Raw genomic sequence first — 23,136 nt, 5'->3', positions numbered from 1 at the left:
TAGCCAGTAGACTGAAGGGGTGGCAGATTCCCAGGGCCTGCCATAACAAAAATCAATGCTATGAAACCTGGGGATCCATGCCCTTATATACCAGTCACTTTATATTGGCAGGGACACAACTCATTCCAAGGTACAGCTCAGCCAGACCAACAAAATGCAGTTGCAACGACTGAAGGGTTGGGAGGCAAAGCTGCTGTTGCTGTACCTGATGGAATGCAATTAGGTAAAAGTCTTATTTTTGAAGCACAAATCTTCATTTCCTTAGTACCAGATAATATTGTGGGAATGGATATTTTTAAGGTACAAAATGTGGTTATATGGTTGGGAACATTTATTGTTGGAGTCAAGAGTTTCACTATAAATGCTGTAATGCCCATTGTGTATGACAACATTGAATGGACTCCAATTCACATATCACCTCCACCAAACCAAGTGAATCTAAAACAATGCCACTTTCCAGGTGGTCAAAAGGAGATAACAATGGCAACTGAGATGATGTTGGAGGTGGGCATTTTCAGACTGGTAGTCAGTCTATTCAGTGCCCTAATGTGGCCAGTAAAAGAGACAGATAGCCCTTGGCTTTTAACTATTGATTACAGAGAAGTGGATAAAGTAGAGTCTCCTTTGGCCTTATCAGTGAAAGAAATGGTAACAGTCGTGGAACAAGTGACTGATGGATTTACCAGTTTGGTTACAAATCAAGGACTGGCTCAAAGTATGACTTTTGTGACTATTATATGGACTGGCCCAATCAAAGTTATTCCACAACTGGTTTTGTACTGTATAATAGAGGCACAGCACATCACTGGACTGTTTTGTTACTGGATACATTATGTGCTACTGACTGTTTGTTCAATTTACTTTGTTACAAGGAAAAAGACTGTTTTTCAGTTGAGGGAAAAGGACACAAGTGCCCTGCAAACTGCTATGGAAGAAAAACAATTCCTTGTACTGTACACTGCCCTGCAACCCGATGAAGGAACTATTATGGATGTACCTGTCACAGTCGGGACTGATTTAGCAATATCTGGATGGGCAAATGGTAATAAAATGAACTCGTGTGCAGCTTTTGCACAGAAACTCACTTTTCAGAAGTGGAAATTGTATGTACAAGTAAGGGGGGGGAGTGTCAAGTGAATCATCTCAAGTGTCACAGCAGTTGTCTGGATTAGTACAGTTTGGATGTGATAGCTTTGAGCAACCCGTACTGACACTTTCTCCATCTACCATAAAGGAAGCAGTGACATCAGAGGACTTCATTTTATTGTTTACAGATAGATCTGCCACTATTATTGCTACCAGACAACAACACGTCTGGACTACAGCTGCTTTCCAACCTACAGCCCATCCAACTGGAGTGTGTGGATCTAGCCAATATGCTGAATCAATGGCAGTAGTTTCTGTACTGGAGGAAACACAAAGTTTGTTGAATATATATACAGATGAATGGACAGTGTTCAGAGCTTTGACTGTGATACATATTTTAGGCCAACGGACACATGAGCACTCTGGACATCGAGTGGTTCAAGGCGCTATGGACTATGCAAAGCATAAAGGAATACCTTTAATCACTGTACTTGCTAAAGACATTGTGCAACAATGCCCTGTATGTCAGAAAGTGAAGAAAAGATATTCATTACATAAACTTTCTAGAGCATATGGAACACTACAGACAATGGGACTAATTTTACTGGGTTGGGCTTCTCAACAAGGAGTATATTGGGTGTTTCTTATTTCATATTAACTGAATACATTAATGGTTTTTAAAACAGCAGGTAAAACTTTTGGCTCCAACTCATACACTCAGGGGGTGGAACAAGGTATGGTTATGGGTGGATAATGAGATCATGGAATATACTGCTGAGAGTAAATGTGTGTTTCAAACTAATAATGAGTGTGAAAGTGTGAAAAGGGAAACTGAACTTGTTCGGGAGAACTGTTTGGGAGAATTGTCTATTATATGTGCAGGGCGTTATGTAACATCTTTTTGGATGTGTGTGAAGAAGATACTAATCCTCTTTTATCTTCCAGCCTACTATGAATAGAGAGGTCAATATACTAAAAACATGGCTGGCAACATGGTTATACCTTTTCTGATGATTTGTGAGCTCTGATGTGATATAACGTTTGGTTTATGGCAAGAGAACTTGATTCTACAAATGCTTATACAGACTGCAAAGCAGCAAAATGAATCTAATTGTTGGGGGCATCATTAACATGGACTGAACTAAGGGACTGTTCTTAATTTCTCTTCAGTGGTTAATGCTTCATGGATGGATTATTGGAAGGAAAATCATATGAAAGGACTTGCTTATTGGACTACGAACTATAAAAGATACCGATTTGGTGGATAAACAAAGTTTTCCATAGAATAAGACACAAATTATTTACTACTGATGATTTCATATGGACTTGGTTTGCATCTTGATAGGGTGGGGCATGAAATTCTGAACAAGTGGGTGCATGTTCCTTCATCCCTAATAATGCGGATGTCATTCTAAGCCACATTGAGTAGGTTAAACTGTTGTAGAAAAAATCTAGAGCTATTGCTAAGGATGGTCATTTATTTATTTTATGCTTATGTTTAGCTTTTTCTATTATTCTGAAACTGATTTAATGTATCAAGGCTAGTACTATATCTGACAAGCGTCAGCTATTGCCCATACGTGTCAATGCTTTTGAATTGATTTCCTATCAAACTTCTCTGTGAATCAAGGGGTGGAATGTAAGAAAAATGAGTGATTCACAGAGTAGAAGATAGAGAGAATAGAACAACACCTTAAAGATGGCGTCTAGAGCTTTTGGCAATTCAAGGAATGTGACACTGGTTAATGCTTGATTTTCACCATATATAGTATGCTAAGTGTAGTTTTTACCATATATAGTATGCTAGCTGATAAAATGTATAAATCTTCTTATATCCTGTGTGGGGGAAACATATATAAAGCTTCATTTGGGGGGAGGCTCTTTGACTTCTGCCTGGACTTCAGAGTGCCTGGTTATGTTGGAATTGCTGCTGAGCCATTTTATGGAGGGGTCCCTCAGCTAAGTATCAATAAATCTCTTATGTTTGTTTCACTTGTGTGTGTCAGTTTAATCACTCTACAGACTGAACAAGAGCCCTTCTCAATACACAGATGCTACATGTAAACCAGGTGATCTGTTTCATTAAATGTTCATAAACTGACCTGCATGTCCAGCATCAAGTGCTCTAAGTTTTTGTGCCTGCAACCAATCTTTTAAATTTTAAAACTGCTACAAAGAACAGTTGCCAAACCTTTTTTAAGAGTTACATCTGGCCTGTCATGTTGACAGATTGCAACATTAGGGCTGATTCTCACGAGGAAACTTCGGGCGACTTTGGGAAAACTAAGGGCCGTGTGTGCTTTAGTGCAGGCGACTTTTCATTATATCGGACGTGAAGGGGAGATTGTCGCCCAGAAGAAGAGGCGATTAGTCGACAGGTGACTAAATCGCCCTGAATCTGGCCATGTGTCACAACCCTAACACTTCAATGCAAACATTGACATGACAGAGTTGTAGAGATAAGGTTTTTATTTCCTTTTTTATATACACACACACACATATATATATATTTTTTTATACTTGATAAATTTAAAGTTAGAAAACAGTTTAGTGTTAATGAATCTGAATCACAACTCTGGTGGCCCTAGAAACAGTGCCTTTTAAACTCCCCATATACAGACAACAGGGTCAGAATATTGAGGTCAGTGATGTCCATACTTTGTGTTGTGTGGTGATTATTCAGTAAACAAAACATCGAAGGGCTGAAATTTTTCATATGTTGCATAGGTTCTATAAGGCCTTTTGACAAACTTCTACCCATAATAATCCCATGGGAGATGGCCCCAGTTTGACTGCTTACACTACTAGCCCTAGGTCTTCAGTTCAACAGTTTTTGTGTTCATTGACAGTGGGAAAGCTCATGTTACTGAAATTACTGAAAATCTGCTATGCTGCCACTAAAATCTGGCCCCAATTTAATTATGCGATGCATTTATTCTCCATATGAATTTCTTATCAATGTTTGTTATCTGTGCCCCCAGACTGGAATCACACTAAATGAACGCTTCAAGATTTTGAAGGAGCAAAGACTGTCCCAGGCTTTCACAAAAGGGAGCAGATTGGTTGACATTTGGTTGAGTTATCTTCTGCCAAAAGGCTCATTTGTGGTTTTGTTCCTGTTTTGTTTTTCACTTTGACCGTTTGCTGAAAGGTTGTGCACCAAGGCTGCAGCTTTTCAAACTACCCTTTTTTTCCTTTTGGAGGAAAGTTGAGAACTTTTTGTATTGTTTTTACTGTGAAATACACATAAAGTGACATTTTATCCAGGAAAACTGGGTTATGACTTCATACATTTTCAGGCAGAATTCTATACAAAGCCTTGTCCTAAGTAAAGAAACCTTTATGCGTACAAAATACATTAACACTAGATTTTTATTATGTTGGACATGGTATTCGTATTAAAATAGAAACAAGAATGATTACCCTGTCTTTCTTGTACAGTTTTATTGTACAATTTTATTTATTCTTTATGATCCCCCAAAGAGCACTTGGAGTCCTCTGGGACTAAAATTTACACAGTGCTGAACAGGGATGTATTCTGTAGTTTCACAAATGATTTTGCTTGTTTCTAATGTTGCAAATCATTTGCATTCATTGCAATCCCTGCAGTTCTAATTAGAATTCTGATATTAATACAAACATTATAGCAAAAGATCTACCTGATATAAAAATTTCCAGTCTTTCATTTATATATTTATATTATTTATATTCACTGGCATGTTTGACGATAATGGACTGCTTATTGGACATGTTTCAGTGATTATTGCAGGTAAAGTACCGGCTTTGCGATGCGCTAAGTCTCATGCTGCGAGTTATGACAGAGCCGCAACTCAGTGGCAGCTCAGTGTGACTCACAGACTAACAGGTCTGAGACTTAGCGCAACGCAAAGCCGGTACTTTACCTGCAGCATCCGTCATAACTTGGAGGGGCAGCTCAGTGCGACTCTGTGATTTAGCGCATCGCCAAGCAGGGCGTTTACTTGCAGCATCCAGGGGCCACACTCACAGCCCGGGGCACAACACTAGTTCTCATGAGACTTCTGCATCCTTGACCCGCACAAAATAACTACACTTTATTCACTGACGGAGCCGCACAAGCAGCGACTTCTGATTACACTTCCCCGGCTGCTGGGAGGGGCTGCAGGCGACCCCCAGGCTTCCACCGACCTCCTGAAACTGCAAGAACTTCTGGTCAACTTCACTAGACAAAAGGGCAAAAGGGAAAGTAGCGCAAGTTTTTTGCGGAATCCTGGGGAGCAGGGAGTTGTACATTATCTACCTACACTTCACTTGCGCTGACATCTGCCGTCCAACTGTGACTAAATCGCAGGAATGTCCTGCCCCAGCACTTCCCCAGTCTCCCTGCAACTCACCCTACACTTGCAGGCAGGGTAGTAGGAAGAGTCCGCACTCAAATTATGCTGGAGTGGATATCAGTAATAGCGCAGCAGCAGACGTCCTCACACGCTCGCTCCTGTTGCTGTCTGCTCGTGCGCAGGGGAAGGACAGGAGCGAGCACAGGCTGCCCTTAGCTCGATAACAGCGCCTCCCCCCTATACACGCCCAGTCCTTCTCAGTGGCTGCTCCTTGCAGAGAAAAAGCCAGTGAAAGAGACGGCTGCCCGGCCAGACTGTGCAGATACCAGCACAGGAAATGAAGAGAAAGGGAGGAGCGAGATGAGAAAATCTACGATAACACAGAAACTTGAACCAAAAGGTATCTTAAACACATTGTTTTATTGAATTTTATTACAAAAGGGTTACATTCAGCCAAAGTTGAAAATGATGGTATATGTCCCCTTTAAAATGAAAGTCACATTCCTAAAGGAGGAAAAAAAAACTATTTATGTAACCAACTAACTAACTGAAGAAGCCTCCCTCCCTCCTCCTGCATTGGGACTACACACAACCCCAAATAATGCCCTGTATATATAATTAGTAGCACCTGGCACCTGAAATCAAGTGCAAAATATATTCCACCCCAGTAGAGGAAAAAATAGTTAAAATATTCTTGTTATAGTAACCATAAAGTGGTCATCCTCTTCCTTGAAAAAACTTTACAAGATTAAAATCATAATTAAATAAACTTAACTGTTTAACAGGATTGGGATTTAAAGAAGTTATTGTCTTTTGTGTAGGGAAGCACAATAATGACACAGCAAAATGGCCTGAAGAACCCCACTGTTAAAAAACGGGGGTGAGTAGGGGCAAAAGGCACTGCTAAAAAAAATCACAACCCCTAAAGTATATGAGTTTACTGAATTAGCAACAACCCTTACTGAACTGCTATGGGGAACAGGTGAGGCGGGAAAATGAAACTAAGTGAAGTTTTGAGAAATACTGGAAAAACTACCTTTTTTTTTAACCAAGTGAATGATAGTGACATGTTCAAAAATACTGTTGGCTTTCAGTTTCTAAACTTTTTTCTGTGCTTCTTCAAATGGACATAGAGTGGAGGAATTAACAGAAAAAAAGCTTGTCCACAGACTTGCATTGCATTCAATTAATTTGGTGAGTTATATGGTATTGTAATCAGTGTAATTAAGTACTAGGTCTTTTTCAATCATTGTTTCTTTAAAAGTCCTTAGGAATATCATATATTAAAAAAAATCCAATCACAAACTGTGATCATCCTCAGGGAAAATAAACAGAAGTGTGGATTATACACTAAAAGTGATACTGATACTAAAAATCTACTCTGCAAAATATGAATGTACATTAAAAGTTAGGGCTGCTTGTGTAAGTATTTGTTACTTGAATTTCCTAAACCTGACTGTTTTGCCAGCCTGATTGTCCCTTCTCAGCCTGTCAGTTAGAGTTTCTAATGGACTAATGTTCCTATCAGGAATATGAGGGATCAGATGGGTAATGTAAAAGCATCAGGCAAATAATTTTATGGCAAAATCATAAATAGCAATATTATGATAGCTGCAATGGTGTAACTACAGATAACCGTCCCCCCCCTGCAAAAAAATCTTCAGGGGGCCCGGTTAGCCTCACACATGCACACCAACCTCTCCTTCCCTTCCGGGCCTTGTTGTAAAGCCTCAACTCCGCCTCGCCGCTCAATTACTTGTGGCAGGTTGAATTCCTACAGTGGGATTTCACTTCATCAGAACCCGCGGTCCAGACTCCCCTGTCTGACGGGTGGGGTCTGCTGTATTATAGTTACACCACTGGATAGAAAAAAGGTTGAATTCCTCGTCTCAGTATCCCTTTAAAAACAGTGGCGTAACTACAGTGCACCAGGCCCCCCTGCAAAAAAAATCTTCGGAGGGCAGCGCCGCACTGCACTTCGCCCACCAGTGTCGGACTGGGACACCAGGGGCCCACCAAAAAAACCTTAGACCAGGGGCCCACTCTCAGTACTCTCCTCACCCAACCTCTATTCTCCTAGTCTCTTTTTCTTTACATACCATAATACTATAAGTTATTATCCCATCTATTTAGTCTCTTTTTCTCAAAGAAATAGGGAATTGCCATGAAATATCCCAAATGTCTAGCAGCATGAGTGCCCACTGACACCTGGGCCCACCGGGAGTTTTCCTGGTATCTCGGTGGGCCAGTCCGACACTGCCGCCCACTCCTACCTCTTGCCCGACCCCTCCCTGCCCAGTGCTGGACCAGCCTGCCTTCCACTTCTCCAGCCGAAGTAAGAGAGTGGCTGAGGAGGGGGGGGGTTCACTTAACTGTACAGAAAGCAGACCCCTGCTTCCTCTATAGTTACACCACTGCTTAAAAACTCACAGTGAAATGGCAGCAAAATGAGGCTGTTAGTAACCTTAAAACTCCACAAACTCAAGCTTTTTGAAAAGTAAACATAATTTCAGACAACTTTGCAATATACATCATTTAAAAAATATGCAGACTTTTCATGATTTTTAATGGTTTCTGACAGTTGACTTCCTGGTTTGACCCTTGCCTGCCTGACTACGTTTATTCTCTGCCTGCCTCGACCCGGCCTGATCTGACTACTCTATTGCCTTGTACCTTGACCTTCTGTCCAAAGACTTTGCTCTACAGTCGTGCCCCTCTGCTTATCCAGAACCCTCCTCTTGCATCTCTCGTTTAAGTCCAGGTGGCATCCAAGTAAGCCGAGGGCTCCTCCCGAGGCCCAAAGGCGGTCACACTACTGCTAAAGCACGAGCCGAGACCAGGGTGCCTGGTGTTTGTTCTGGTGTTGGATGACCAACGTTACAGTATCTCTGGCAACTTCCCAGATCTCTGGTAGCAATGAATAGTTGAAGTTGTGACCTTATCAGCTTCAGCTAGGCATAATGTTGGCTGATGGATGTTAAGAGACCAGAGACAGTGACTGCTAGCCCTGCTGCACTACTTGCATTTTATTAACAGGTACGGGCCATGGCTGTGTGGTGTAGTTCAGGTTTGTCCAGGGCTGCCATTACAAATCACTGGGCCCCGTACAACAACATTTTCGGGGCCCCAACCACCCAAGCCCCATCCTGGATCCCATCCACTCCACATCACAGTTACAAGATCACACAGACATCAGCGCTAAAAAAGTAACCCCCCCCACACACAAGTTATAAAAAGCTATTGATGGTCTGGGCCCCCTTAAAAATTAAAAAAAAAAAAACATTGGTGCCAGGGCCCCCCTTACAAGTTAAAAAAAATTGGGGCCCATAGAATATTTTTTTAAAAAAAACCATTGGTGTAAGGGCCCCCCTTACAAGTTAAAAAATTTGGGACCCCCAAAAAATTTTTTATGGGAAAACATTTGCGTCAGGGCCCCCCTTACAAGTTAAATGTACCTCTTTACTGTTTTTCAACTACTACCATACCTCCCAACTGTCAGATCAGCGGCCTGGGGGTGGGAGATCAGAGGCCTGGGGGAGCAACGGCCCAGTTCGACCCTGAGAATGAATCTCATTTACTGTGTATAACTTAAGCCCCTGCAGAGACCTCCCTCCGACACACCCACGGCCGCCATCAGGGGGGACAAGTGTCCTGGTGCCCGGGCATGAAGGGGGGCCCGGCAGTGCTGCAGTTTGGAAAGAGCCGGGCCCCCCCTGCAAGCGCCAAAGCCTGTGGCCATTTTTGAATTCCTGAACAGTCTATATGCGGAAGTGCTGAAAAGCTGAACAGCCAAAGGACCCGAAGCCACGAAAACAGCCGAACTCACGAAGTGCCAGAAAGACCCGAAGCTACGAAAATAGCCGAAGTCAAAGTCCCGAAGCGGCGAAAAGACCCAAAGTCACAAAAACAGCCGAAATTGAAGTCCTGAATCGACGAAAAGAACCAAAGTCACGAAAGGAGGCGAAGTTGAAGTCCTGAAGCCACGAGTTCTACTGAACACCAATTTGTGTGAGTTTTTTTTTTTTTTTAATCCTCTGGCCACCAATGTATTATTTTAATATTCTATAGGCCCCTGCCACCAATGTTTTTATAAAAAATATTTTTTGGGGTCCCAATTTTTTTTAACTTGTAATTAGGTAAAGGAGTCCCACGAGGCCCTAATTCATTTACAATTTCAATACATATTGGTCAATACAAATCAACTTCTAGACATTTTGGGGGCCTGAAAAAAATTTTTCTGTGGGGGCCCAGTAATATCTAGTTACACCAGTGATCATATACTTTATAAGAAGGTTTTCCTAATATATATATCAAGAAACACAGCTGTTCACTATGCCCTGTACACAAGTAAAAAAACACTAAGGTCCTGCAAAACAAATTGTAATGAGTCAAATTAAGAAGGCCTAGTGAATAGCAAGCCTGCAGTAGAAACAAAATGATTGTTTGTCTGGACCTACCTGGATCCAATTAATGACCTGGGTGTAGAAAACCCCAGCCCATCGCAATGTGTTAATATGGAGGCAAATTTTGGCAGGGGCCAAGCACAGGGCTCTGTCATACCTTCTGCCTGCCATCTGAATGATGCACATGATTGTGGGACACCTAAGAGTGACTCCCAGCCTGCATCTCATGATGAACACTGGCAGCTTTTTATTCATCAGGACAATGTAGGTTTTTTCTCTCCATTGTGTGTGTTGAGTTTACAGAAACCTGCCTGCGTCTGCCTCCTGATAAAACACAGGTATACGCCAGTCTTGGGGGTCATTTATAAACTCTGGGGAAATTTGTAATTGGGCAGGAAACCATGGCAGTCAGTAAGATGTTTTCTTTCATAGTTCTACCTGCAGCTGGCTGAAAGTAGCAACTAATTTGTTGCAATAGGTTACTGCTGAAGTTACTGGCTACCAGCAGCATGCCCAGCTGAAATCAGTACCAGATCGGTTCCAACTATGCACGCTTCTGTCCACCAGGGACACTGGTACAAGGATGTGGGCATGGTGGGCATCAATACATCTTTGTATGCTAAGGATAGATATAAATCTGCTGCTACATTTCCAAAACGTGTGTCCCTCAGTAGCAAAGTAGTGAATTCCGTCAGTACAGTCCAGTTGAGCCTGTGTATGCAGAACTCCAATCTATTGATCTAAGGGCAGGGTCACATGGAGCAGATCGTCTGCTTCCTCAGTCTGCGGATCCATTGTTGTGTAGCCTCATTGAAGCCATATCAAACTTATCATGGTGGCCAATACTGCTACTTTGGTAATGCCCAAAGCTTTAACTGTCTCCACTCAACTATATTTGCAAGGAAATAGCTTTTGCATATTTGCTAGTTGTTTTGATAACTATTCCTTTTGAAAGGAAATTTCTCGGGGTTAGAAGATTGATATTCCCTTACACTTAAAATGTTGTAAATAGGGGAAGTGTATTTGTACTGGAGCCTGCCTCGTTTCATATTGCATGCAAGATTATTATGTATTATATTCCACAGTATCCTGCCCTGTTTGTTCCATCTAGGGCCAGAAGTATGACAAAATAGTTACAGCACCAGCAAACTACTATATTCACTCAATGCACCACCTCCAAGTAGTTTGTGTACAAGGAAGTTCTAGGCAAAGAAGTCATAAATCTTTATTTTACTATGTCAACACAATCCATCCTTTTCTATATAGCGGGCCAGTTATTCACTATCTTACTTAGTGAAGTAAGATAGTGAATAACTGGCCCGCTATATAATATTTTTTTTTAATATATATTAACATATATTTAATATAAAATGATGGAAAAAAGCATGAAATTTTGAGGGATACATCTGTCCCAGTATCCTCCAGTTGGATGTGTTTTGACTAAACAATGAAAATAACAGACTTACATTTTCTCTAAAATGTCATAATTCCAGTCTGAAGACAAAAAAGAAGATACTGTAATGCAAATGGTATAACAGAAAAATGTAAATGTTTATTAATAATACATTGTATGTGTAAACAGAAAACAAATGAAAATTGAATCTATGACAGGTTAAGTAAAGCCCTAGATCCTGCTTCTTTTTGGGGTCCAATATTAAAAATGTTTGGGGTCACTTCTTCCCTTCTTTTTCTCCTTCTCACTCTATCCTCTCCTTTCTTTTCTGTCCTTCTCATAACCAAGGGGGATTGAAAATTGAAGTGCTAAATAAAAACTTACAAAAAAAATGTTTCTTGTTGGGCTATAATAACATTACAACATTACAATGAAATCAGTGGAGCACTTATATAAGCTGGGACTGGACCACCAGTTGGACTGTTGTTCCCGAGATCATCTCTACCCATGTTACATGGCCATGAGCTTCCAGGGAACAGCAGCAGCAAATTGCAACTAATACTGCTGAGCAGGGCACAGGTAAGGTGGCAATAAGCAGGTAAGCAACTTGGAAGAACAGGGCAAATACCTTCAGAAGCATCCATGGTACAACAGTCCTGTGCTATTACACAGCTATATGATGGGAATATAATCCGAGCAGTTGCTTTATTTTGCCTTTAAAATAAAATAAATACTGCAATACGTATGGCAACACCACAAATATCAGATACACATAGCTAAATATGCAATCTGTTTCAAGAATAGAACAAAATGACTTCATATTCTTGGGTGAGTCAGATCAGGCAAATAAAAAATAATTCTGGGAGCAGCTGCCTTGCTGTCCAAAGAAACACTGGGGTAACACTGTACTTCTAAATGGATCATCATGTAGCATTTTGTCTTCAATATTTTCTATGCAAAATAACAAATGTTACAGAACTGACGATGATCCTTCTCATAATAAATTGTTGTAATCATACTTCTCTTTCAGATATGCTTCCATCAGTATTTTGGACAACTATCACTGTCAAATAAAATTCATAATATAGTGTAATAAAGTGATTGACTACAATGCACTCAGTTCTATTGCAGAGAGACTTCCTGAAACACATGGATACCAACAATTATTGATAAATTTACTCTTCTGCTGCTCGCACTGCTTTTACATTCTCTTCTTTTCTGGTGACACATGGCTTTTGTAACTGAGGGAGCACAGCTTCAGTGTAGAATAATTCTAACTTTTTCTCAGTGTTTTCCCAAAACTCAGGACTGAAACACACAGGAGCAATTGCAGTTTCCTTATTTGTATGCACCACAAAATCTGCACTTCTTAGCTGAGTAGCTGCCAGCTGGCACTGCACCTGTGTGTAATAGGCATGATCTTGCCGCAGCATATAAGAGTCTCCATTTAATTGAAGGCAAAATTTGGGGTCAGCACATGCCTCACTTATGGTATGTTCTTTGTGTTTATAAGGACACTTTACTTCCAAGATGCGCAGAGTCTCCCAAGTGCACCCATCTTTCACTATGCCATCTGGGCTTGCCGCCAGCCAGTTCTTCATGGGGTGTATGAACAGGCCACAGTCCTCCACCTTCACCTGTCTCCCATCTCTCTTTGATGCCAACTTCTCATAAGCCAGAACAGCTTTTTTCTCATTCTGAATGCCCCAGTACATGGCAGTTGTTTGTACTCTGGACCCTGTCCCAAGAACTGCCTTCAGATATGATTGGGGAATCTCCTCAGTTTTATGATTTGCAAATCTGCTATGTGATATCTGGTGCGCCATAGATGCTGTGATGCGGTTTTTGCGCCAGTTGTGCCATTCCAAATTATTCCTCTGCCCACGGGTTTTCTTCTCTACTTGGTCTATGTCTTCCCCAGAGAGTAATGGATGAGATACAGGTGACTTTCCAGAAGGAAAAGTGTTTGGATGAGTTTCTGGAATCTGCTTATCTTTCCCAGTCCTCAGTGAGGAGGTCACAGATTGTTTTCCAACTGCTCCTGATCTAGTACTAGCTCTGCTTTTGCCTGATTGACTTTCTGCAGTTAGTGCAGCCACTGGTGTATTTGGCAGATTTTGGGCCCCTCTGGCATTTGGTTTATTTTCAGCTGCTCCAGTTCCATACCTTGCTGTGCCTTGTTGTGATTTACTTGCACTTGGCAGCCTGGCAGGGGAACCTTTCTGCGATGATGTTCTGCTGTTTCCGGGTAATGCAGATTTAATTTCTGTTGTGTTCGGCTCTTTTTCAGGAAGCACCATTTTTTAATATTGAAACACAAAAAATAACTCTAGGAAAAAAAAGAGAGAAAATATTATTTCATCATAGGAGTCTAATGATCAGATAAGTATTGTAAAATAACCAGAAGATAGGAGACAATGATCTGATTCAATTAAACCAAAGTAAATCTGTTCAAAGTAAATTGTTTAAATGAGGAACCATGGTAGTGTTGTCTACTGGGCCAACCTTAGGTCTTGGTCAAGTTTTAGCTACAGAAGGCAATCGTTTTTCCAGTCTATATGTGAAAATGCCGAATGTTGGCCACACCTTCCTTTTTACCACACCCATTTTAAGACATCTCAGTTTGAGTGAGTATATAGATTACTCTATTCAGTGTTATGCCTAAAGTATGCCACTTTAGTTACAGCCTGCAAAAATGTCTGGATTTAGACAAAATGATCTACAGTTGTGTCTCAGGATCAGGAACACATATCACTTACTATAAAACTGCTTCACACAAAATGTTCAGATCTGTAAACAGGCCAGGCCGTCTGGGCACCCATGCCTATGCCCCTCTTGCACGAATAAACGAGTGAACGTATGAGAACACGTGGGCCACGTGGTTTTTTCGTTATTTAGCTTTTTATTCAGCAGCTCTCCAGTTTGCAAGTTCAAAAGTTTTATTGCTAGGGTCCAAATTACCCTAGCAACCATGCACTGATTTGAATAAGAGAATGGAATATGAATAGGAAAGGGTCTGAATAGAAAGATGAGTAATAAAAAGTAGCAATAACTTGTTTTTAGATGGGGCTAGTGCACCCATTCCAAAGCTGGAAAGAGTCTAAAGAGGAAGGCAAATCATTCTAAAACTATAAAAAATAAATAATGAAGACCAATTAAAAAGTTGCTTAGAATTTGCTTTTCTGTAACATACCAAAAGTTAACTTAAGGGTAAACTCCCTTCCTTAGCCCCAGCTATATCTGCACTGTAGGTCACACACCGCAGCTTCCACTTTGTTTGAACTAGGTGATGTTACCCTTCATCTAGGTCACACAAATACTGACCATTGACTATGTAGGAGAAATTAACTCTCACATCTCAAGTTGGCAGCTACTTTTTAGGGATCGCTAAGTCATTACTAGAAGTTTTAAGGATACGTGCAGGGGGTTAGGCCCGACAGCACCAACACGTGGGCTGCACAGGATGATCTGCTGTAACTATTCAGTATAGCAAGCACCTTGAACCTTTTGCAGACTATTTCTGTTCTTGAATAGTAGTCATTAGTGCCACACATTTCTTCTGCATGTGTGAGAGTCATAGTTCCAATAGGGGGCATCTTGTATATCCTTTACCAATTTCCAGGATGGCTGACCTGACAGAGTGACATGTATGTAGCACTGCTCAACTGGGAAGTAGCAGAGCAGGAGTTACAAAATGTTGATATAATTTTAGCTATGTGTGGCATTACTGTCACTGTGACTCAGCTCACACCCCCAGGACACAAAGTGGGACATGCTAAGGAAAGCAGAAGCTTGTTGTGAGTCATGGGATATATATCAGCATCAATGCTTGTGGCTGGCATGCCCAGACTAGCTCGATGGGAAACAAATGGAGATGTTAAATAAGCAATGTGAGCCAATGTGAGTAAATATAAGTTTTTAAAGGGGAAATCAATTTAGTTTGCCCTCCTTGCAGTATCGCTTTTGTTTTTAACCCACCTTTTCTGAAAAAAAATATATATAGTGACTACGCACTTTCTCAATACAAACCTCAGTCATGTAAAGAAGCAATAAATATCTGTGAGATTCTATAAAGCCGTATTCATACACGAAGCAACCCTTTCTCATAGCTCAAGTATTTACTTACCCGATGGCAGATCCAGTTGTTTCTATCTGTCAGCCTTTGTTAGCTTTTCAGAGACCTCTCTGTGTCTTTGTCAGGCTTGTCTCACACACTGAGCTTTCTGTTCCTGATATGACTTTCGTTTCCCTGTGAGTAAGATTCTGTCCCTCCCATGGTAAAGTTCTGTCCCTCCCTGTCACTCACTCCCTTAACGCCTCCTCCATTTAAAGAGCAAAATGTATTTCTTTTCAGTGAACAGCAGAAAAGTAATAAGATGCCTTTTAAATACTACACTTGCACTTCTATCATTGTTGTTATGATGTTTTCTAAAGTATTTTACAAAATTAATTTAAAAAAAAAACACAAATAAAGGGCCAAGTAACATGTACTACTTAGTTATTTTTGCTGTTTTATAGTTTTCTATGTATTTATAGTTTTTGTTCTGCTGCTCTGTGGCTTGGAATCAAACTGTTATCTGGCTGCTGTTAATAATTAAGGAGCCATAGATACCTCTGGACCAAGTTGGCAGCTTATTGGTCAGACTTAAAAATCCCATTAGACGAAAACTGCATGGGGAGAGGTTGGAGTGGTCCTTGTCCGATGGGCCTCAGAAGGACCAATTCCTGATCCTATCACTGGCCCTAGAGCCAATGATTGGATCAGTTTTATTTGGCCCTGCACGTGGATGGATAAATCTGGCCCAGATCTTGCTTGGTGAGGTCACCAATCTGGAAGTGTATAGCCACTTGTATCCTAGTATCTGTGAAAGATGAATTTTAGAGGGCCTGAAAGAAAAGAGATGTGTTTTGGTTGCCAGGGTCAGTGACCCCCAGCAAGCAAACAGCATTTTCAGATGCAGGCCTTCTTGACCCATATTAAATGATTTTCTAGTAATTGTATTCAGTAATTGGCACAAGATGTTGGTACTATTGTCAGGCAAAAGTTCATAAAAATTACCACTACCTACCGGGAGGATTTACCTGGAGCATCCCACAGAGAGTCTTTGTGTAGCCTAGTCACAGATAAGCAATAGACAAGGTATGGACAGGCAATACAGCAGGGCATGCAGCTTCCTTATTGAAATGTGTTCAGCAGACAGAATGGTGCTTCTAAATGTGGCCATACACTCAGTGGTGTAATCATAGGCAGCAGAAGATGTTTTTGGTTGGGGGCCAGGATAGCAGGGTGTGGCATTTTTGCCCATGCCTGCTCTTTATAACCACGTCCTTTAGATCCCACCCACTTTCTGCACCAAATTTTCACGAAAAACAAACCATAGTAGTGGGGGCACATTGGCTTAAAGTCTGATAACCCATCACAACATAATATCAAGATAATAAATGCAGTAAATCAATGGCTGGATGGTTGTTATCTATGGGTTAAAGGAATTGTTCAGTGTAAAAATAAAAACTTGGTAAATAGATAGGCTGTGCAAAATAAAACATGTTTCTAATATAGTTAGTTAGCCAAAAATGTAATGTATAAAGGCTGGAGTGACTGGATGTGTAACATAATAACCAGAACACTACTTCTGGTAGTGTTGATGGAGATTATACATTTGTGTGACAGATTGCTTGTTAAAATGTACAGAATGGAGTTCATAATATAATGACATCCTTTTGTGCACTAACCAGATTTTGTTTTCATTCTTTAATAGAAATAAGTCTTTTGTATATTTTTTTAATCGGTGTATGGTCACAAATACTTATATACCACGAGAGACATTAATTCTGTGTATTAGGGATAGTTTTCTATACAGAATGCATTTGGGACAAATGGCACCCCATACTTGGGCAGATCTAAACTATTCAGGTCCACTAAGGATATAAACCAAGATAACTTTATTTAATATAATTCATAAATATATATGATTAAATTACTGAATATTAATTACAGTGAAAACTCTGTTATATTTCCCCTGATTTTAAGTTTTCCTTTATTTTACATTGTTTGTTTTGTGGTCTCACCAATATATCATTCAGAATGCAATTCTCCAATTTTATATTTTCCCAGTTTTTACATTATATTTTTTCTGTTCCCCTTATAAACATAAAATGGGGGTTCTACTATAACAACTCATGCCTCATTAAAGTTCTTATGATGCTGGGGCCTCCTCTTACAATCTTCGTTCTTTTGGAGATAGGGTAAAACATTGACTGTGTAGAATCTCTCTAGTTTTTCTTTTGCTTTTTCCAAGAAGTCAAAGTCAATCCACACTGGAACAATGACAGTTTCTTTATTTGTATGCACTAGCAGTTCTGCATACACAGTGTCTGTTATATCCATAAGAAATTGAAGCTGAGTGTAGTAGGCATGATCCTTGCACAGGGTATAAATGTAACCTTCTTTTCTCAGAAAGAAAGATCGATGCCTAGTTGCCTGTACCAGTGTACTATCTGGGTGCTTGTGTAAGCACTTTACTAGCAGCGGCCAACATTCTTCGCTGTCCCTGGTACACACTTCTCTGCAGACTCCAGCCAACCAGATATTTTCTGAGCTGGTAAACAATTCACAGTCACTCACCCGGACTTTCTTTTTGTCATTTTCTAATTTCAAATTTTTATAATTCACAATGGCCTCCTTTTCCAGACGCATGGTCCATGGCTGAGCTGTTTTCTGTATCTTATAACTACAGTTTAGGATATTATGAATCAGTGCAGGTGACGCAGAGCTTCTTAAATTTTTTACAAATTGGCTGTTGATAATCTCATGTACTGTTGAGGCCATAATTTGATTTCTGCATTTGTACCTCCACGCCGGTTTTATTTGACAATGATGTTGGATCTTGTGACGTCTAGATCTTCGATTGAAGGGTTTTAAAATGCTCCAGATATTCACATAATTCTTCTTACACTGCCTGGATGGATGCAACTTGGATTGTCTATATGGTACTTCCACTCTGCAACTTATGTTTTGTACTTGTATTCTTTGCTTTTTTTTGGACTTTTTTGTAGGCTTGATGTTTTTGGTTGGTGTAGGTTTTTTCTGGGAGGACAGTAAATTTTTGCTTGGGCACACTGCGGGTTTGTTTCCTATAAGTGGCATGACAGACTTGACCTTGGCTACTTTATCTAAATTTATCTGGTAGCTTTTGACAAAATAACCTTTTGTGGATTTAGAAAGACTACCCTGAAGAGGCTGAGCAGATTCTGTCTTGACTGGTGAGATAGGAATGTCTATGGCATGTTCTGTAGCTTTGCTGTTGGTGTCTCTGGCAGGTATGCTCTTAATATTTGTAGCTTCATTAACTGGCAAGCCCATGGAATATTTAGACCAGCTTTTTTTGTTTATTTCAAATTTCTTCTGGGATTTTGGGATAGAAACATCTGGAGGAGGTAGGGCAGATTTCATCTTGACTGATGTTCTAGGGCTGCCTATGACACATTCTGTAGCTTTGCTCTTGTTGGCTGTAGTTGTTTTAACTGTCAAGTCCAGGAAAGATTTAGATTTGAATTTAGTGTCTGTGGCAACTGGTCTCTGAGTGCTTATGACAGAATTACACTGAAGAGGTAGGACAGATTCTATTTGGATTGGCAGGACAGATCTGTCTTTGGCACTCTTTTTAGCATTGCTCTTGGCATCTCTGGCCGGTGTACTCTTCATGGGTATAACTTTCAACCCTTTGGAAGATATGGATTTGCTTCTATTGTTTGTGGGAACTGTTTCCTGGATGTGTGGGAAAGAATTGCTTTGAGTGGCTGCTGAAAGATTACCCTGAAAAGGTAAGACAGAGTCTGTCTGGACTGGTGGAATAGGTTTGTCAATGGCACATGCTGCATTGTTAATTTTTGGGTTTTTAGTACTCTTTTTTGTTGTTGCCAAATTAATTTGCAAGTCTTGTGGAGTTTTCCTTTCAATGTTTGTGGCAGGTAATGGTAGGCTACCTGCATTAATTTTGAAACTCCCTGTCATCGGATTATATAAATATCCCATTTCATGACAATATAGGTTTATTGTATCTGGACCAGATTGGATTGTCTTAAATAGTAGTGGTTTAACTAAATCTTGCTGGTATATTGTTGAAGGATAGGTTGAGATAACCCTCTGTGGATTTCTGTGGTTTTGGGCAATTAAACTGTGGTTTAACTGGCAAGTAGAAGACCCTTGTGATGGTTGAGGACTTAAATCCATAGTTAACACTTTGTGTCAATATTTTTCTAAAACTGTTCGGAGACTCACGGTGGCTTCAGTATCTAATATTTCTCCAGCTGTGCTGGACCACACAGGGGCTTTAGTTTCTAATATTTTATGATCTTTATAGGGGTGAAGGTTTATATTTGGTTTCTCACGCCAGCAAGCAAAAAGAATGACAAAGTTGAGTCCTGGAGAAAAAAAATAGATGAAAAATTCAAAAGCATGTAAATAATAAAAATATAGACCAGCTGAAATTGTGCACCGTACAGGGAAAATCTATGTTAATAATGGTAAATTCAGTAGAGGGTACCAGTATGTTATTGTTGACCATCGAGTGCTAAATTTCTTTCCCTGGGACAGTGCTGCTTTTGGGAGGGGGGAAATGTATCAGCCAGGAGATAAAGCCAACACAGCATAGCAATATCTAATATAAGTAATTAAAAAAAAAATCTTCATAGTCATACAGCATAGCAATCTTTCTATCCTTTCAAGTTGTCAATTGGCAGACTTAGTGTTTGTGAGTATGTAAATGCAACATATGGCTATGTTAGTATGGGTGGAGTATGTAAGCATGAGAGTATGTGATTATGAATATGAGAGAATTAGTATTTCCATGTGATATAAGAGTATGAGAGTGTTTGAGCATGTGAGTACAAGAGTAAGAGAGTATGGGTGTGTGATTATTAGAGAGTGTGAGTATATAAGAGTATGAGAGTGTTTGAGCATGTGAGTACAAGAGTAAGAGAGTATGGGTATGTGATTATTAGAGAGTGTGAGTATATAAGAGTATGAGGGTGTGTGAGTATGTGAGCATGAGAATGTAGCTCTGAGAGTATGGGAGTGAATTTAGAAGTATGGGAGGATGAGTATGAGTATTTGAGTATGTGAGTGTATGTGTATGAGAATTTGAGTTTGTGAGTATGGGAGCATGTCAGTACGAGAGCGTTTGAGTATGTGAATACAAAAGTGTGAGAGTATAAAAGAATAACAGTATATGAGTATGGGTATAAGAGTATGTCAGTGTGTGAGAATGAGTATGAGAGTACAAGTATATGAGTATAAGTATCTGTGAGTATGACAGTAAGAGCATGTGAGCTTTCTCAATTGTGTATGAAAGTATGAGTTTGGAACAGTGACACCAAAAACTGAAAGTGTTTTAAAGTAATGAAAATATCATGCAGTGTTGCCCTGCGCTGGTAAAACTGATGTGTTTGCTTCAGAAACACTACTATAGTTCATATAAACAAGCTGCTGAGTAGCAATGGCGGAAATTGAAAAACAGCTATATGGCACAGGATAAGTAATGGATAACAGATAGCATTATGTTCTACAGAGTGTATCTGCTATCTGCTGTGTAACTTGAGCCTTTTCTCCTTTGACTAGCTGCCCCCATAGTACAGTTTCTGAAGCAAACACAGCAGTTTTACTAGTGCAGGGCAGCACTGCGTTATATTTTTATTACTTTAAAACAATTTCATTTTTTGATGTTACTGGTCCATTAAGTGTGTATGAGAGTATGAGTTTGTGAGTATGAGTACAAGTATGAGTATGAATATGAGAGTCTGAGCATGAGTTTGTGTAAGTGTGAATTTGTGACTGAGACTATGAGTATGTCAGTATAAAAGTATGTGAGTATGAGCACATGAGTGTATATGTGAATATGTGAATATGAGTGCGTATGAGAGAATAAGAACGAGTAATATGTAAGTATGATATCATGTGGAATATGTAGGTATGATAGTATGAGTATGTGAGTTGAGAATATGAAAGTAAAATGCATACAATCTGTTGCTTGTTTCTTATGATTGCTGCAAGTATCACAGACTAAACTTCAGCTGGCTATTTGGATCTCTCTGCTGATTACAAAAATAAACAGTGCCCCTCTAAACTCTTATGTCCTGGATGGACACAAGTAATATTTTTAAATAGTAACAAAGATAGAATAAAGACACGTTTTTCATTTTCTACCCATTTGTTTAAATAATCTTTACCTTAGTTCTAGCCAAGTATCAGCTTTACATTTCATGCAGCCAAAACACTACTGATCACTGGTTCCTGTTAATTCCTATATCCTTGCTTATATCCTCCCTCTATCTTATTTTCTTGTGCAATATCACATTCTTTCCCAATACCATTTACTACTGATTTTCTCACCTTCTTACTGGAGCCTCTCTCTGCAGTGTGACAGGCTTTCAGATGACACATTTCTGTGCTTCCCTTGAGTTTCGTTTCCTTTTCTTTGACGCTGCTGTTTACACCGCTCACATGTCTCCACCTAGCAGCTATAAATTCCCTGCAGCCTAGCAACATCTGTTACTCCACTTTACAATTTAAAATTGTATTTCATAAACTGGAGCAATTGGATATAAACAGATCTTATGTAATTTATACATGCTTTAAAGGAGAAGGAAAGTTTTAATCACTGAGGGGGAGTGGTGTGTTGTGTTTGGCGAGTCTACTTAACCCCTTACTTATCTGAACACTTTGAGCATATGTCTCTGCTTATGTTCCATATACACAGGGCATGTCATAGAAGAAAAGCAATTCCTGTGCTGGCAGTTAGGTGCCTCATAGTGGATGCTCTAGAATTTAATATCTGTGGCAGGTAGGTGAGTAAAGAAGCTGTTTTTATGATGACCTTCTGGTAGTCACAGTAATGAATAAACAAAATTCCAAAGAATTTATTTGCCTATGGCTAGTGGCAAGTATATGTGAAGTGCTTTTTTGTAGGCTGTATTGCCTATCTGACCATATCAATGGGAGACTGTCACTACTATTTGTTGTAAATTTCGTACGGTTGCTGTCTGTCAATTAATGGCTGAACATCGTGTGATTTGTTCTCTGTACTACTTTATATAAATCTAAATGGTTATTTGCAGGTCAGAAGATTGGAGCGGATGTGCAGCCTAATAATCTGCACGTCTATGGCAAGCTTTAGCCTTACTTAGCCTTAATGAGAATCCGCCGCTGCCTGTGTCTCTCTGCTACCAACCTAATTTAAGATGGCCATAGACGCAAAGATTTTATTGCACGAAACTAAGATTCTGACGATTTTTGTACCGTGTGTAGACTTTCCTAACATTTTTGTGCCATGGCAATCGGTTATACAGTCAATCGTACGATTACTGCCTGTCAATTAATGGCCCTAGCATCATATGATTTGTTCTCTTTACTACTTTATATTAATCTGAACGGTTAGTTGCAGATCAGAAGATTGGAACGGACATTCCAATACAGCCTAATAATCTGCACGTCTATGGCCATCTTTAGTCCCACTCTGTGCTTCCAGACTGACTGAGTCCCGTCCCATGTCTCTCTGCTCCCAGCCTAAAGCTGGCCATAGATGTAAAGATTTTTAAAAGATCCGATCGTCATCGTGAGACCACAATTATCTTGAAACGATCTTACGGTCGTATGAATTGTCCATCAACTAAAAAGACAATTTGCCAGGAAAACAAAGGGTTGCTGCCTGCTTGGCTCTGCAAACATAGATAGATTGCACTGGGACCGATAAAGATTTTTTAACCCGGGCAATCAATTTTCTGGCAGATGTCGGACGAAAAATCGTAAGATGTACGATCGTTTGAATCTCACTAACTTCAGGATAATTTCGAAGGATTGGTCGGACTTCGCTAAAATCGGTCGTTCGGCAAGAAAAATCTTTGAGATTATGGGGAGCTTAAAGGTGGCCATACATGACAG

General features: G+C 40.0%; 2 protein-coding genes across 2 annotated transcripts; both read right to left on the bottom strand.

Annotated features, from left to right (window-relative positions):
* Window positions 1-11,337: 11,337 nt before the first annotated feature.
* Window positions 11,338-15,477, bottom strand: LOC108716948. The gene is made up of 2 exons (XM_018263566.2): window positions 15,325-15,477; window positions 11,338-13,527 (listed from the first exon to the last, which is right to left on the bottom strand). Exon 2 carries the CDS (start codon window positions 13,496-13,498, stop codon window positions 12,374-12,376), a length of 1,125 nt encoding a protein of 374 aa, XP_018119055.1. The 5' UTR covers window positions 13,499-13,527; window positions 15,325-15,477; the 3' UTR covers window positions 11,338-12,373.
* Window positions 15,478-17,044: 1,567 nt separating this feature from the next.
* LOC108716946 lies at window positions 17,045-21,805 on the bottom strand. Its single transcript, XM_018263564.2, has 2 exons — window positions 21,589-21,805; window positions 17,045-19,622 (listed from the first exon to the last, which is right to left on the bottom strand). The coding sequence occupies exon 2, from the start codon at window positions 19,429-19,431 to the stop codon at window positions 17,377-17,379; it is 2,055 nt and encodes a 684-aa protein (XP_018119053.1). The 5' UTR covers window positions 19,432-19,622; window positions 21,589-21,805; the 3' UTR covers window positions 17,045-17,376.
* Between the last annotated feature and the right edge of the window lie 1,331 nt (window positions 21,806-23,136).

The sequence above is a fragment of the Xenopus laevis genome, chromosome 5L, assembly GCF_017654675.1.
Source record: "Xenopus laevis strain J_2021 chromosome 5L, Xenopus_laevis_v10.1, whole genome shotgun sequence".
NCBI lineage: Eukaryota > Metazoa > Chordata > Amphibia > Anura > Pipidae > Xenopus > Xenopus laevis.
This window is presented reverse-complemented; position numbering and strand designations above follow the sequence as displayed.

Bases quoted from the DNA above. Each gene is read 5' to 3' on its own strand.
- LOC108716948 (XM_018263566.2), bottom strand. From the start codon at position 13,498: ATGGTGCTTCCTGAAAAAGAGCCGAACACAACAGAAATTAAATCTGCA.
- LOC108716946 (XM_018263564.2), bottom strand. From the start codon at position 19,431: ATGGATTTAAGTCCTCAACCATCACAAGGGTCTTCTACTTGCCAGTTA.